This window comes from Hypoxylon trugodes (assembly GCF_022578975.1).
Source record: "Hypoxylon trugodes strain CBS 135444 unplaced genomic scaffold F4822scaffold_9, whole genome shotgun sequence".
In the NCBI taxonomy this organism is placed as follows: domain Eukaryota; kingdom Fungi; phylum Ascomycota; class Sordariomycetes; order Xylariales; family Hypoxylaceae; genus Hypoxylon; species Hypoxylon trugodes.
In genome coordinates, this window is record NW_026250024.1 from 1,475,992 (window position 1) to 1,491,645 (window position 15,654).

The window sequence follows — 15,654 nt, forward strand, 5'->3', positions numbered from 1 at the left end:
ACTGGAGTTTGGCTCGTTAGGCTCGACAGTTTGCCCAGTTATAGACTCAAGTGATGCAATCGCGGTATACTCGGTTACCATTCCAGCAACTGCATATAAGTGGCCCCTTGAAAAGTTAACCTTATAGGGGAATAGGTCCACATCGAATCGTACCAACTATTGAATCCTCGCGTCATGCCCCCCCTTTCCAGCAAGAAGATCAGACTTGAAGTCGAGTCGGGATGTCTTCTTGCTCTGTTCGCGATTACCGTCGCTTGGTTTCTCTCCGATGGGGTCTTTGCGTATGTTGCGTGGCTTTCGGTCTTGACTCGCCAAGTAGGACTCGGGTGGAGCAAAATGGATGAGTCATTTGCTTAAGAACCATTCCTCACAAACCCAACTACACGATAGTAGTTCGCTTTAGTCGACTTCGTTCATATGATGAATGTCCTCACTCGGGTCCTCTTGTATACGTAGAAGTCCCCTTTCCCCTCGTTTTCTGTGTATGGAAGCTGCGCCAATCTGTCGAGTAGCCCCTTGAGGGGCATGTAGGAGAATGTAAGATTCTCCGATGCCGCATTTTCCGCCGCGATGGCGAATAAAAAAATTTGGTAACATTGAGCGATTCTCGCTATCCCCTTCCTAGATCTTCATTATAGCACTGGGTTATGCAGAGTGAATCAATCCGTACGTAACCAACGCCGATCATCTGGGCCGAGAGTATTGCGTTTTCAAAAGTCCCGCAAAAAGTTGCACCCCGGGCCTTCGCTGTATATTTCTTATCTTGTATTGATTTGCCGCATCAGTCCAGCAATGACTGAGGCGTATATAGCGATCGCGTTCCGCTCCGAAGATAAATGACCTTTCGTCTTGTAGCATTGATACAACAGGTCGGCAATCGCCCAATCTCTGAAGGGGAGAAACTACCTAAACTTAGGCGATATACGGGCCTATCGAGATATCGATTGCTGATGGTCACTCTTCTAGCCCAGAGAGGAAGGCCTGCTCTTGTACCGCCTTGTTCGGTCGCGATACGAAACTAGAGTGTTGATGTCCCGAATGAAGGGCTTTTTCTTTCGCCTAAGTGAATCTATAGTCGCCAATGAACAGAGAAAGCCTATAGCATTGCTGAACTTTTCCGGGGTGGGAATTGTAATCTCTCAGCAGTAGTATCTTTAGCCACTGAGAGTCTTGGCATGCTCCTCTAGAGTATCGGGCTCCGTAGGCGGTTGTGAGAGGACCTTAGGTATCGTTGCGGAAGCCATCTTCGAATTAATTCAAATTAATTGCAAGTTGTCTATCTAAATCGAATCCTTGTAAATGAGCATTTTGAAATATGACCCGTATTTTTTTAACGGAGTGTTTGTTTGGACAGATCCAGGTAGTCCGACTGTCATGATTTCGGGCACTGTGATGCGCTAAACTTCTGGGCTTTGGGGTAACTCCGTTTCGGAGTTTTGCTATTTTCAGCTGATGCAGGCGCCCAGCCACCTACCTAGACATCTCGATCTGATGTCCCGATCCCAACCCCTCCCATCTGATCTTTCGACTCTTAGGTAGACAACTTCTACGTTCTACATGCGCATGAGAGATAGCCACCTAATTGGCGTTTAAGTTGGCTGCGATATCCAGGTAGGTAACTGTGGTCATCGCTAGTTGTGAGGATGCTCAGTTGTCGGCGTACAGCTCCTATCCGTGGGTTTGTTAGGCCGAGGCTGTCAATGGAGGCGCACGGCCGTCTCTCATCCCCTTCTTGTCTTTCTTCATCCCATAGACTCCTTGGTTCCTTACATAAGTGGTGGCCTGCATGATGGCCAATGATGTCTACATTGTGACTCGCTGTTTAACACCCTTTACAGTGCTTCGACATATTACTGCTGCATCCTTTGCGCTAGTAGGCGCATTATTCGGAGTAGAGAAGTCCGGTCCTATCTCCTTGCCGCCCTCCTTCAGTTGCGCCCATCTCTTTCTCAATCAAATTTCCTAGGGGCGGCTATCAATTTATATTCCTCATGTCCGCACGGGGTTTGCCTAGTCAACGGCAGAGAACGTACGTAACCTTCAAAAAACCTGCGCCAGTCTAAATTTGGAGAGGAACACGATGCCGAATCGGCATTATCAGCTCTTCTGTGCAGCATTATAGCTACCAATATTGCTCCCGTGTTGTAATGGACTATTGGTCGTCTCTTTGCGGTTCTCTCCCCAGAGGGGATATCGATTGGCGGTAGGGCCTCAGGCGAAGCAAACTACCTAAGTAGACTTTGAGGCTTGGTTGGGAGACGTCCTATCAGCAACTTTAGGGTGATGGAACTATTGGCTCTTGAGACACCGAGTTTGCTAGGATGATTGACCTCAAAGTAAGACTAGGTCCCCCTTCACGACCCGCAAGGTCCGACGCTTAAACTACTTTCGAGTTCAAATGTTCTGTTCATGAATCCGTAGTGAATTGGATGGTAGCGTCAGATAGTGCAATGAATCTCGGGAGCTCTCCTGATGGCCACAGGGGCCACTCTTCCGTACGCCTGTCACAGAAGACTGACCTTGGTAGATTCGAGAACCCAGTCTACGCTCTTCTTTGTCATGTCGAAGCCAAGTTTCGGGATGGTCGCTCCCCATTTCGTGGTCTCTACTAGGGAAGTTTGGTATCGCATGATGACTGGCCGTGTTAGGCGCGGAAAGGAGTTACGTTGAATAGAGATGCTCTTTTTCCGTCCCTGAGATATGGAAAGGCGTAACATCCCCGCGGTCATTAATCTATGTCATTTAGCGGAAGATAATCCCATGCGCGCTACTTAGTCACTTGATGCCAGTCATAACGGGGTTTGTTGTTAGCTTAGTCTCGGCTCGTCTCCGGACACGAAATGATACCTAGGTAGGGCGCGAGCAGAGCGCATTGGGTGGAAGCATACTAGCCTGATCCTATCAACCTGTAGAGGTGATGAAGGTAGGGCAATCTATGTAAGTAATATCGGCTTCAAAGATAGAATCACGTCGAAAAAGGCGGGAGACCTCTAGGCTGATTTTCGCTCCCAGTTGTTGCTGTGTCGGCGTTCATTTAAGTATCCAGATTTCACGCTGGATGGGATCTCTACCCATCATGTTTGAAGATAAGCTGGGCCTAGAGGGCAAAAGGCAGACTTGCATCCTTCTATACGCTCTGCCAGGATACCATGGATCCGCGAGGGGGCTTTGTCGACCTTCCTAGGAATTCAATTGAGGCGCGCATGTCGCTTCCATACAGTGCCCGCGCCTCGCGAGTACCTGGGTGCCAGGTAGCCATCCGCTCTTGACAATACTCAAATAGGTCGAATTTTCCACACTCTCTAAGGTCGCCGAGCATTGAATCGCCCTTGGAAATTTTGTCCAAGGTTTGCGATGAAAATTAAAACTCCATATAAAACTCCTAATTATACCCACATAATCAATCCTCACCGAGGACTCCCGAGCAAAACCTTCACAAGCCCAATTGTCTCGTCCTCAACGGTTTTCGGCAGCTTTCTTACCTGAGGAGTTCACTCAATGTCATTATAATGACGCAATTTAACCTAAGCCACAGTTCTCGCGAGGCCATAACCAAAGGCCAGTATTCGAATAGGAGCCCTCGTACCTCGTAGTCGCCGACAAGGACAATGTGCTATAGTACTCAGTTCAATAATAATGCCGCGAGCTCGAGGCTTGCTACACGCCTGTGTGGGATAATGGTGACTTTCCCAGGATTAGACGACCTACTCTCCGACACAGCACAATACCCAAGCCGGTGGCGTGTTTCGATTACAGTCAGGCGATAATGACACGAAGCCAGGAGAAGCCTTTCGAGACATTTCCACCACAACTCGTTTGATGGGCCCCTTACTAGAAATAATAGCTGAATTTTCAAAATGTTTTAGTTCCTCCGCTACCACGACAAGTGAAGTTACCCCTTCGTCGTAATACGCGATGCCAACCTACCTAAGCACTAGGTGGCCTAGGTCATCTCATACTATGAATGGGTATATACGAGATTGATCCCGGAGCCGGTATCTACGATTGGGGCCACTCGCTACTACTCAGCGAATCTTGATAATTCGAATTACTTAGAATCCAAGTTGTGACACCATTCAATCTGTGCTATACGGCTTCCCCCTAGTTTCGAGGAGGGTATGGGTCGCGATCTATTTATACACATTCCCCAGTCCATTTAAGGGTGAGTCGTATTTGTCTGTAGCACATGGCCCGAACGAACGTTTCTTGACTTACCTTCGTGATCTTCTCTTTTTTTGAGTATATATCTCCTTTTACGTATTTCGGGGCATAGCAGCTGACTCCTCTTCGAGTCGTGCGAATAAAACACTGTGATCGACACCGGATGGTTGTAGGTGTTCTTTTGATCCCTACACATCCCTAGTTAGTTCATTTATGAGAGTCAAGGCCACCTTACTACACTGCTCTCTTAGGTTAGATCCAGTGAACGGATTTGGGACAGCGGGAAATATATTGGGCAGGCCTACCCATATACACTACATGCGTCGAGGTCTATCCTTCTATAGTGTGACCAAGTTGTGTAGCAGTACGTCTAACAGAAAATTCCTGAATCTATCTATAAAGCTCCCAAGTCCAGATTCCCCACCAACCGATTACCTAGGCGAATTATTAGTATGCTAGACATCAAAGTCAATGATGATCATGTATTGCTTACCAGATGTATGAGTCGGGTTTAACTCTGAATAAACAGCATAGGAGGCTTCGCTATTATATCGATAGTTCGGAAATTTTGGGGGCGCCGCTCGTTCTCTGACGGCGACGGCTTTTCGGTTGTGGTTTTTTTTTTTTGTTGGGGGGGGTCGCGGCGGTGGCTACTATCTCTAAATGTTAGCAAGGTACCTCGAAGAAAATTGCTTAGTGAATATAACTTACCCATACAAGAGGGTACATGCCATACACAATCAATGGCCTCGCAGACTACTCCGCGAGGCCATTATTGTCCGCTACTGCTGGATATTACGCTTCGGGCGTTCCGGCCATCGTCCAACACTAAGGTTTAGATCTAGGTCCTTCGCGCCCTTTTGTATAAACGTCTCGGCGGTGACGTTTTTATTCTCCCACTCATCTCCCTCGAGGTATACATGGACAGTACCACGACGAGGGTTCCCGCCAGACATTTCTGCGGTGATGTGCTCCTGATCTTTACGCGTCTCATCCGTGATGCTGTCAACAGTGAACGGGTGAGGTGTGGCCCTTCAAATTTCAAGAACACGGTTAGTTAAGAACGGGAAGTTACGATAAGAAGCCCACACGCATAATTTTGGCCGCCTTGCTCCCCATACGAGAAGCACACAGATAAACATAATGCTCGGTAAGTGCCTTTATTAAAGCCCTTGATTTCTGACATTCTTGGGCGGAAGCGTCGAGCTTCTCGGTGTACGCTCTGGGCTGCCATTTTATCTTAATGCCGCCGACGTATCTAATGTCAGCGTTTGCGTCGAGAGAATATAGGTAAGCCGCGAAAGGCATCGTGGTGGATAGTAGAGGTAGAAGGGTAGAAAGGAGCGCAGAGGGGCGTAGAGGTAAAAAAGTAGATCTCAAGACAGGGAAGTGAAGAACAAATCATATAACTCGAAACCCACGTTGATGAGAGTTGTAGGGGTTGATGTTTGGTGGATGTAAAGTAGTGGTGATCAGGGGAAAAAAAGGTGAAGGGGAGAGGAAAAAGAGCGGAAAAGAGGGAGGGGAAAAGGTAAGGACATAGATAAACTAGCTCGACGAGGGCTGCATATAACCTCCGGCAACCTGGTTACTACGGTAGGTAAGCTTCAGAAGGCAGCTGCTAGCTGTTGTTTGCTCGTAATCGTTGACAACCTATGGTTGCCAGAACGTAGTGAACCATTCTCAGCACAGTGCAATAAGCGCGCTACTAGAACGTTCTGACGAATTAGGTAACTACAATGGCACGAACCCGCTTGATGAACTCCTCGCCAAGCATACCCGGTCTTCGAAGTTTTCTAACCCCTTTCCCGGCGTGATGAGTGAATTTACCCCTTTGCAGGGAAATTAAATCTCGTAGATACTCCTTAGTCGTCCCTAAGGACAACCAACCTACTTCGCTAACAATGATACTAGTTAGGGGACCACAACGATTGATTTACTAAAGTTCTAAATAGGTTTCGAAATCTTTTCCCAGAATTTGAAGGTCTAAAAAAAGCCTGCCCCTTGTCAGTGGTCGAGCTATACGAGGCGATACAGCTCGGGAAGTATTGGGAGGACCCCATATCGCCATCATAAGGGCGAAGGAGCTCTTGGTACCAGGAGGCTACTTGTATATGCATACGACAATTGCCGTAGCAGATGCCTGCGCATTCCTGCGCAGCAATAGAGTTGTTGAAACCCCCTATATGGTTTGTCTCATGACACCCCTATATCTTCATCAATGCCTACTCTAAGGACGAGTCGCATTCAACTGTTATCTAATAATGCTTTATCGATCCTTCGTCCTGTTATATCATGTAATTATGCCTTCGTTGAAATACATTTGGGTATTGCTCACTGTCCCTCATGGATTTGAGTTTGGCCGACAGTGGAACAGGCGAACTTCAAGGGAAATATATTCCCAAAATACCGCCACCGTAACTTCGGTATATCCTATATGAGGCTTTCGATGCGAGCAGGGGAACCTCAAAGGGTCGGGTTGCCAACCACCATAGACATTCTTCTCATGCTTACCTAGGTACCTAGACACCTCATACTTCTACTCGATTCAATGTAGGAGACGTAAGCCTACAATACTGAAGCTATTCATTATACTGGGAGAATGAAATTACAACTGCAGGGAGTACCTATACTAGGAAATATTGTACATATCCCACATCCTAGGTATCGTTGTATCATCCTGTGGACTGGTCCGTGGTCTATCTCCCCCGAGTTTATCCATAGATTTCTCGGGATCACCAATCAAATGTCTATTCTATAAGCTATTAGCATAGGAAATATAAAATTGTCGAGGCCAACACTTACGTGGAGTATAAGACGAATGCAACCCTAAACAAGAAATGTAGAGTTTATATATGTCGCCCATGAGCAGGGAGCGATAATACAAATTGTTTTTGTTTTTTCTGCTTTTTTGCTAATGTGAAAGTAATGTTAGCCGCACGATTGATTTTCGCGTAGGAATAGGGGTCATAATAGGACTCACATGCAGCAGCTGCAAGTTTATGTAGTAATCACAATCTAATAACTAAATTCAAGTTATATCGATGGCCAGTTCTTGATAGGGGTTATAGGAGGGCACATACCTCATAGAGCTATTGAAAGTCGACGATCGCGGAATGTTCCATGATTTTGTCGGATTCAGTGAGATTACCGAGGGCCCCGCGCTGGACATGGTCGCCACCGATGCGTATGAGACTTTGGTCGCCACCTTGGTTGATACCGCTGGTGTCGATACCGTTTTCGTCGATACTATTTGAGCCGAGGTTGTCGTCGTGGTGTCTTGCGAAAGTGTCGATGCTGAATCCGTGTGATCACCTTCGGGTTCCGAGCGAGGTGGATACCAGCCAATGGTGAGATCTAAATCGAAATAACTGGTCCGCTTCCTTATAAATGTTTCTCCCATGACGAATGCATTATCCCAAGAGCCGTCCTCAAAGTCAAGGTACAGATGAGCGCTGCTTCGACGGATTGCTCCGCCCCACATCTCTACACTGATATGCTCGACATACTCTTTGCGCTCGGCTTTCGTAATACTGTCACTCGTAAATGTGTGCGGTGACGCGCTTAAGCCGCGTGATTAGTAAGAGGTACATAATCGTGAAAAGGAGCTGACTCACAGAATCTTGATTGTTTCGCACTTTACGCGGAAAGCAGATAGATAAGCAAAATGCTCGGTCAGAGCCTTCATCAACTCTCGTGAACATCCCGTTCTCTTGGCTGATACGTCTAGTTTGTCCCTAATAGCGCTGCCTTGCCATTTGATCTCGACGCCATTGACGATTCTATGGTCAACGTCGGCACGGAGAGCAAACGGATACGCCTCGAACGGCATCGTGATAACGCGTAAGGGGAGTTTAGGAAAGTACTAACACGTGATATGGAAATGGAGGAGATGAAATGTGATTTAGTGCTTTACGACGTTGAGAGTTGTGGAAAATCTTGATGAATGCAAAATGTCGGAAAAGTGGAAAAGGCTGAAGAAGGGAGGAAAGAACACAGAAAATGGGAAACTGAAGGGTAGGGTTATAAAAAAAAGTATTAGCTCCAGAAAAGCTATAAGGGACCGCAACCCAGTTACTGGGGGTTTCCGAATCTTTCTTAGCAGCATTATTCGATCGTCAACGCGTAAGCATTTAAGTGTTTGTCTCTGTACTCGTGGCAGTGGCTCCACCCAGAGCCCAAGGAGATGATATTTTTGAAAGCAGCTTTGCGGTGAGTGAGGCGTAACTACCCCAATCAAACTGCCAACTATACAGGATATTTTTCTGATCCCTTCGAACCCTCCGTTAGTCAAGATAGGGAGTGTCTAGAGTCCATAACACTATTTGCGTCTATTAGAACTCGATAATGGAATTGTTACAGCAATCAACAGACACTTTTAACGATCCCAAATGGAAAGAACCCCAGAGCGTAGTGGCATACTGGGTGCCCAAAGATACCAATCTGCCGATTATAGCTAGCTATGTCTATTTCTATTCTTCAACCTTGATAAACCGTGGTAGTCCCTCGAGACCGCATTGAAGGGGCTCCGGTGGCGCGTAATCGACGCGGGGGTATTAGCCATTATCGCTAAGCGACGGAAAGGCTCCTCTTTGTACTACGCTGAAGAGACTATATGAACTCTTGGGTATTGTTAGCTGGGTAAGGAGGAGGCTCTGGTGAACTGGTTGAGGTTTTTCATTAGGCGGTGACAACTTATATTAGTTGGTTACCTAGGTAGACTAACAAACAGGAGAGCCCCCTTTCTGCTCCATGGCGTCGTCTCGAGAGGTCTTTAGTGCCTCAAACTACTCAATATCCGTAGATATATACAAGACGTCAATTGATACATGAACATTAATATATCTCGGTATACCGTGATATCCCACGCCTGATACATGGCATCATTTCTTCCCCGTTAGTTTCTCGTTCATCGTTTAAAAAGCTACCCCTGCTGTCAGGTAACTTCTTCATTAACTCGTTATATAGTGGTTTTTTTTTTTAAAAAAAAAGTAGAGATGACGATTGATCCGAGAGAAGGCAGGACAGCGTAAATCAAGAAGCGATAAACTAAATCTCAGTTAGACCAAATGAACATTCGCCAAGTCTAGGGCTGTTTAATATGGGTTACTTACCATTTGTGCCTGTCATTGGGGGTTTTCACTATTCACCGCGACCGACTTCACTGGCGTCGTGACGAATTCTGTCGCCAGTTCTGGTTCTGTCCACCAGCCCTGGAGGTTCGTCTTCCCCCACGCGGTTCTACTAAAGTCCACGATGACTCAGGGGAAGTAGGTGGCGTCGGCATTGTAGGTGCTTTAGGGGTAGGAGGTGTATTTTGTGTGTTTGGCTTTTTCGGAGGAGTAGTCTTCTTTGGGCTCTTCTGAGTAACAGATGCCGCCATGGGGGGTTGAGAGGGGCGCGGCGGAACCCAACCGATTGAGAATTCGGCAGCAGGATTAGCTGTACCCTTCCGGATGTATGTTTCACCCACTATAGCGCCGAGTATTAGTAAATATCGTGTTATATTTCGGACTCTTCAAAGGAGCGAGTACTCATGAATGTTGCTAAGATAGGCTATACTTAATCTAAAACATAGCTTGGAAGGGATGATAAATGACTTGAAATTACTTACGCATGGCTTGACTTTCCCAGGATTTTCCCTTCATGTAGACATGGACGCCATGGCGAGAGATTTGTCCACCCCACACTTCGGCAGTTACGTGGAATGCCGGTTCTTTGCGTATTTCGCCTGTAATTGAATCTTTGGTAAAATTGTGTGGCGCCGCACTTAAAGTCAGGAAATTCGCGATTAGTATGAGTTCAAAGATTTAGATAGAACTGTCGTATAACAAGCAAACTTACAGAATTTTGGCAGTCGCGCCTTTGACGCGAATGACACTCAGATAAATGAGATGCTCTGTCAAAGCCTTAAGTAGCTCTCGCGGCTGCTTGATGTCCCGTCCTGCTTCATCTAGCTTCTCCGTGAATGCCTTCGGCTGCCACTTGATGACGATGTCGTTGATAATTCTATTATCAACGCCTGCATCTAGGGCGTTAGGGTAGAACGTAAACTTCATCCTGACGGCTGGGAGGTGAGATTCCGCGGCTTAGCCCCAGTAGATAATTTGGAAGAAGGGATGGAAGGCGCGTAGACGTTGTAGACGTTGTAGACGTTGTGAAGGTTGCGAGAATCGAAAGTCAGTGATTTTTTGATGGGTGTGTTGGTTTTTTATTGAGGAAAGTTTTGAGAGAAGTGAGAAGAAATGGGGAAGAAAGTAAGGTGGGAGGGGGTATTATATAGGGCGTACTCTTAGAGAACGGTTCTGGAGGATCACCACCGCGTTGCCGGGGGTTGCCAGATCACTAGGCGTCTTTCCTGCGTGATCTTCGTCAACCAGGTAGGTGCACCACACTAGATGCTAAATCGTACTAGAAATCCCACTAGAAACAGTGCTTCGCGAGTTATCTATGACTCAACACGATCAGATAGCGGGTCTGCGGATAACACGACATCGTATATGCCTCAGGGGCCTGATGGAACTTTCCTGTAGTAATATCCTTAGAAGTGCGTATGAACTCGCGCATATTGCTGCTAAAGCTAACACTAGTACCTAGGAATGCCGTGGAAATCAGTGTGGTCTCTCAAGCTGTTAGTGTTGTAGTTGTATAGGCAAGGGGGGCGCGCTGCCCCTGAACTCCCGTATCCTAACCACATCGCGTCTCTAAAATTGCAGTTTTTTAGATCCCCGAGATATATATCACATATGGAAATATTATTTTTTTCGGCTGGCTACCTAGGTATATATAATTTCTTAGCTTTATATCTATTAAGAGTTGATTTGTACCTAGGATATGTAAGACTGTGAGGCTTGGGGTATCACGTGAGGCCCCGGTTGGTTGGGGGTACGTTTACCACTCAAATCGGCTCTTGAGCCGGCCGCTAGTCTATGTTAGGCCAGTAGATGTGGTGCCTGAGGCTTTCACATATTTAAATAGGAAAGAAACAGCTGAAAATCACTTACGTGATTCCAGATTAGGTTAGTTGCTTGATTGGCCTGCTGATTACGACGCAATTACACTGTGTAACTCTGGGGGTACGTATTTAGGTATGTACGTAGGGACCCACCCTACCGAAGCGGGTACCTACCTTCTCACATACTTAGGTACCTAGGTATTTATCTAGATACCTAGGTAGGTAAGAATGCGCTTAGCTGTTTGTTTGCTAAGAGAAGTTTTGGTGTGCCCAGGTACCTACCTAACTAGTAGTTGGCGCGTGGTGAGGGCGGCTAGAAAGCTCGGAAAGTTCTTTGCCAGAGTCTGAGAAATGGCCCTACGGAGGAGGTACCTACGAAATATGATAATCCATTTAGTAGCTTCAGATGACCCTTTACGTGGTTACTAGCAGCTTATATCTTACTCTTGGGTACTAATATACACCTAGGTAGATTATCATACATATCGAGCATTACCTTGCTTTAAGCGATTTCGACATTAGACGGCACTAGGTAGATTTTGAGTAGTCCAGCGTATTGCGGAACAATCATATGGGTTCATTCTCAGGTGCTGCTCAGTTGTACTGGGCAAGCGGACAAAATTTAATGATAAGTTCATTGGCTCAAAATATAAATGTGAGGAACGCTTTATGGTCGATTATTTGTTAGAATGGGGCTGGCTCAACGCGCTCTTGCTATCTCATACTGTGCGTACCCAGGTAGTCTACACGGCCCCACTCATAGTTCGGATAGATCCGTCGATTCGATCAGGGCGGGGAGGAGCATTGATAATCGCCATTAGTGGATCTTTTTTTCGCCGGATTCGCTCTTGGTAGGTACCTAGTCCGCCACAATCAAATAACGCTAAACTTATCTCGGCACAGTTCAAGTCGACGTAGTGAACGATTATGAGGGCGCACTTTCGGTGCCTTAGGGTGTTATTTTCATGGTAGACAAACATTTTTAGGTATTTAAGTAAATTTGCATAAAAGATTTTCCTGTCGCGTTATATCTTAGACAGGTTTAGTGTTTTGCAATGGGTCAATACGTGGTCTGGGCTAAGAGTAGTGCATCACACTGTGTAGGATCGGATCTAATTTATCAGCCTAACTCAAAATGGACTTAAACGCCCATACTGTCGGGCACACTACGATTAGTTGATCGGTACAGAACTGACTGATTTCAGTAGTTCCGGAAACTTTAATTTATGGGCTTCGTACAGTGTAGGTACCTAGGTAGGTAGTTGAACTTTAATACCTTAGGTTGACTACTACCGTGATTCCGCATCCCCACGTGGGGAGACCGGGACTCCGTAATTGCCTCGATTAAGCTTGTGAACTCCATGTACTTATGGTTGACCGATCCGGTTCCACTTTCAGAGATCCTTGTTCGAGTTGGTACCTAGGGGGGTTGTGCATACCTTAGGCATCTGGTGACTAATCGCGATATCCTAAAACGGTGGTGGTTGGTATAGGTACCTAGGTATCTTCGAAGCTGAAGATAGTTTAATACGAAAGGCTTTTTTTGCCGCCGAGAAAAGGAAGGCAAGAGATCGAATGACCCCTGTGAGTCGAACGTTTCAATTGCTGTCTTCCTGCAAAGTTTTGGAAATACTGGCCAGAGTGAAGGTATATTAGTACCTAGGTAGTTATTTCTAACGGCGCCTATCACATTCCGTCAATGTACCTAGGTACTTAGTACCTGGAATACTAGTCCGGTGATGGAGTTCCTAGTATTGGAAACCTCGAAAGCGGCCGGGTGGCTATCGTCGTCCAACTCCCAAAGATGCCTCGACCTCTATTAGATCTTTGCGGGTAACGGTTGAAAATTCAGATGGAATTGCGTCGGTAGCAGATGCGACAGCTAAAGCATTTATTTGAGCGACGGGAAGAAAAAGAAGCACGTATACGTGTCCTACACGGTCACGCAAGCCATTGATATCTACCTATGTACCGCAACGAGCCGGTCTTACTCGGCGTACCCTAACAGACGAAATAGAAAGCTTGACCGGATAATCAGTTGCATGTCAGCTATGGTGCCATGTGAGTAGCTATGTCTAGTAATCATCACCTCAAGGTCCTTACTGAAAGAAAAGCAGACGCCCTGCCCCCTTGGCATAGAGGTGACTACATCAGGGGTTTGCACAAGTACCTCTATTTGATAAACCCATCCTCATAGCTAATATCAAGAGTAGGGTCGCCGGTACCTTGTTACCGACCGCCCACTCTTCTTTGTATAACAGTAACCCCCAGCGCCGGCGTGCTACAGCACTCAATACCTAGGTACCGTATCTTCGAATGCCTATAGCGGTGGGTACCTGAGTAGGTATCTGGATACATAGGCAAATAATCGATTTCTATCTGTTCTTTCATACGAAAGGCACCTACTTAAGTAAGCACTAATTCACGCGTCAAAATTCTATCTGCGAGCTCACAGCTTTCCTGGATCCGTATTGGCCAACTTCCCAGAATGTGGCGCGGCTTTCGAGCTATCCGCAGACGCCTCCCAGCCAATACACGGCGAATCTTTACCAAAACGGTTGTGACCCGTATCAATCCAGCCCACTGGCCCGTGGTGTGCCATACCCTGGTATTGACGGGATGTAAATCAACTCTAGCGTGGGGGATCAAGATCGGAAGCTGGTTCTTTAGGAACTCGAGGATTGCTGGTGTATCATGCCAGCAAAGCGCTCACCGGTATTTCTCTGGCACATCGTGGCGTAGAACTAATCTTCAAGAACAACACATCATTCTGGTTCGAGACGCTAATAGGTGTGGACGGCATCTTTGGTCCGGCTCAATAATACCAAGGTACCTTAATAGGTTTACGCGCCTACTTCCAGTCATATCTACATAATTACAGCGTCTACGTAGCCTATATGCACAGGGTATAGACTAAGAAAGGGGAGGGCGTGGGCGAAAGACTGGTATCTACTTCTCTAACTAGATATACACCTATATTCCTCCTACCAAGTATGACAAGGCTGCGGGAATCGGATTGGGGGGGGGCTTGCAGTGCGATAGCATAATTTATGTTGGGAAGAACCATCCACCTCGAGTCCAGGTCATTCCTTGAATTGTTGCGCTTGAATAACATGGTGCCAACAGGTTTCGACATGACCTTAGCATCTAGAATAGGCGATTCCAACCAGTCTGATATGTCCTTGAACATGAAAGTTGAGCTGTCTATGTTATACAAGGATTATAGCACGCAAGTTATACAGCTACAACCCAGTAGGTAGTGGCTGAAAATAAATGGGATAGCCTGTCAACCTTCCTCCTGTCGCAATGAGCGTGGCGTTACTAGTACTGCTGGACCGAAGAGTAGACATTGTGTGCCTGGGTATATGCAAAGGTGGGTGCGGTTATATGTCGACATAATTGATCTCAAAAGCGGTTCAAAATTTCTAACTAGCCATCCTAATAGGCGCTGAACGGTCGGACCGCATTCTCTTTTCTGGTTGACAGGCTCGGGATACGATCGGAGCCACTTACAAGGCTATTACTATACTTTAAGACGTTCAAGATAGGTAGCATCGTCTCCATATCCGCGTACTTTGACCAACAGAACTTCGTCGATAGATGGTGGCGGGAGGAAACCGTAGCGTGCCCAGAATCGCGCGGTTCCATAAACAGACACGAGACAGGCGCTTGAGTAACGTTCGGCAATTCCAAGGAGCTTGCTGATGGCTTGCGCGGCTAGACCCTTCCCACGGAGCTCAGGTAGGACGCAAACATCGTGGATGTAGTACTGGTCTGCGTCGAGAGCTATCCCTCCAAGTAGACTGTCCAATGCTGGAGGCTGGCGACGACGAATAGGATGTGAAATGGCATACCCACAGAGTTCTCCGTTCTCTGTAAGCGCTAAACAGCCATCCGGGAATAGCTTTAATCGTTCTGCAACGACATCATGGCTCTCTGGCAATTCGGTGTCAATGATGTCTGCGACGCGCAGAAGAGATTCAACGTCATCGTCAGCGAGCTGCCGCCACATGGCCATAAGTCTTCGGTGGATGTTGATTCGTCCGCAAAAAGTAGTTGGAAAACGACGAAGATCTTGAGAAGGCGTTCGAAAGCAACGATTTCGATATATCGCATACAAAGTCCAGGGGAGACGTTACGTAGATTGAATTATTTGAGTGTGTAAAGCCCCTAAAATCAAGAAATGCGCTAATTAATTAGCACACAGTATTGGTGATCCTCCTAGCACCGACCCTTTTTCAAAATATCTACTAACATCCCGCGTGCACCTAAATCATTACTCAAGTTGCGAAATACACCTTTTCATTATTTCACAATCGCTCGAAGACGGCCTACGTGGAGGAGAACCAACTTATATACCCTCCGCGCTGGTTTTGAGCGACATCCTTGATGAATGAAACCGTGTCGGCGGCCGATTTTATTGAGCTTGGCTACCCCGCGATTCGGCGCGCATTCACTATGAGCAAAAGGAGAGCAGCTGCAACGAGTACGAGTCGCTAGCTGGCGATTCAAGGATGGTGATAGATTAATTTCATCAA

The 15,654-nt window shown here is 46.7% G+C and overlaps 2 protein-coding genes across 2 annotated transcripts; both read right to left on the bottom strand.

The window, feature by feature from the left end:
* Positions 1-9,322: 9,322 nt before the first annotated feature.
* F4822DRAFT_433358 (uncharacterized protein) lies at positions 9,323-10,220 on the bottom strand (the record flags this gene model as incomplete). Its single annotated transcript, XM_051461826.1, has 3 exons — positions 9,323-9,633; positions 9,776-9,930; positions 10,006-10,220. 3 exons carry the CDS (start codon positions 10,218-10,220, stop codon positions 9,323-9,325), a joined length of 681 nt encoding a protein of 226 aa, XP_051310593.1.
* Positions 10,221-14,472: 4,252 nt separating this feature from the next.
* F4822DRAFT_374352 (acyl-CoA N-acyltransferase) lies at positions 14,473-15,413 on the bottom strand. Its single transcript, XM_051456316.1, has one exon. The coding sequence runs from the start codon at positions 15,132-15,134 to the stop codon at positions 14,640-14,642; it is 495 nt and encodes a 164-aa protein (XP_051310594.1). The 5' UTR covers positions 15,135-15,413; the 3' UTR covers positions 14,473-14,639.
* Between the last annotated feature and the right edge of the window lie 241 nt (positions 15,414-15,654).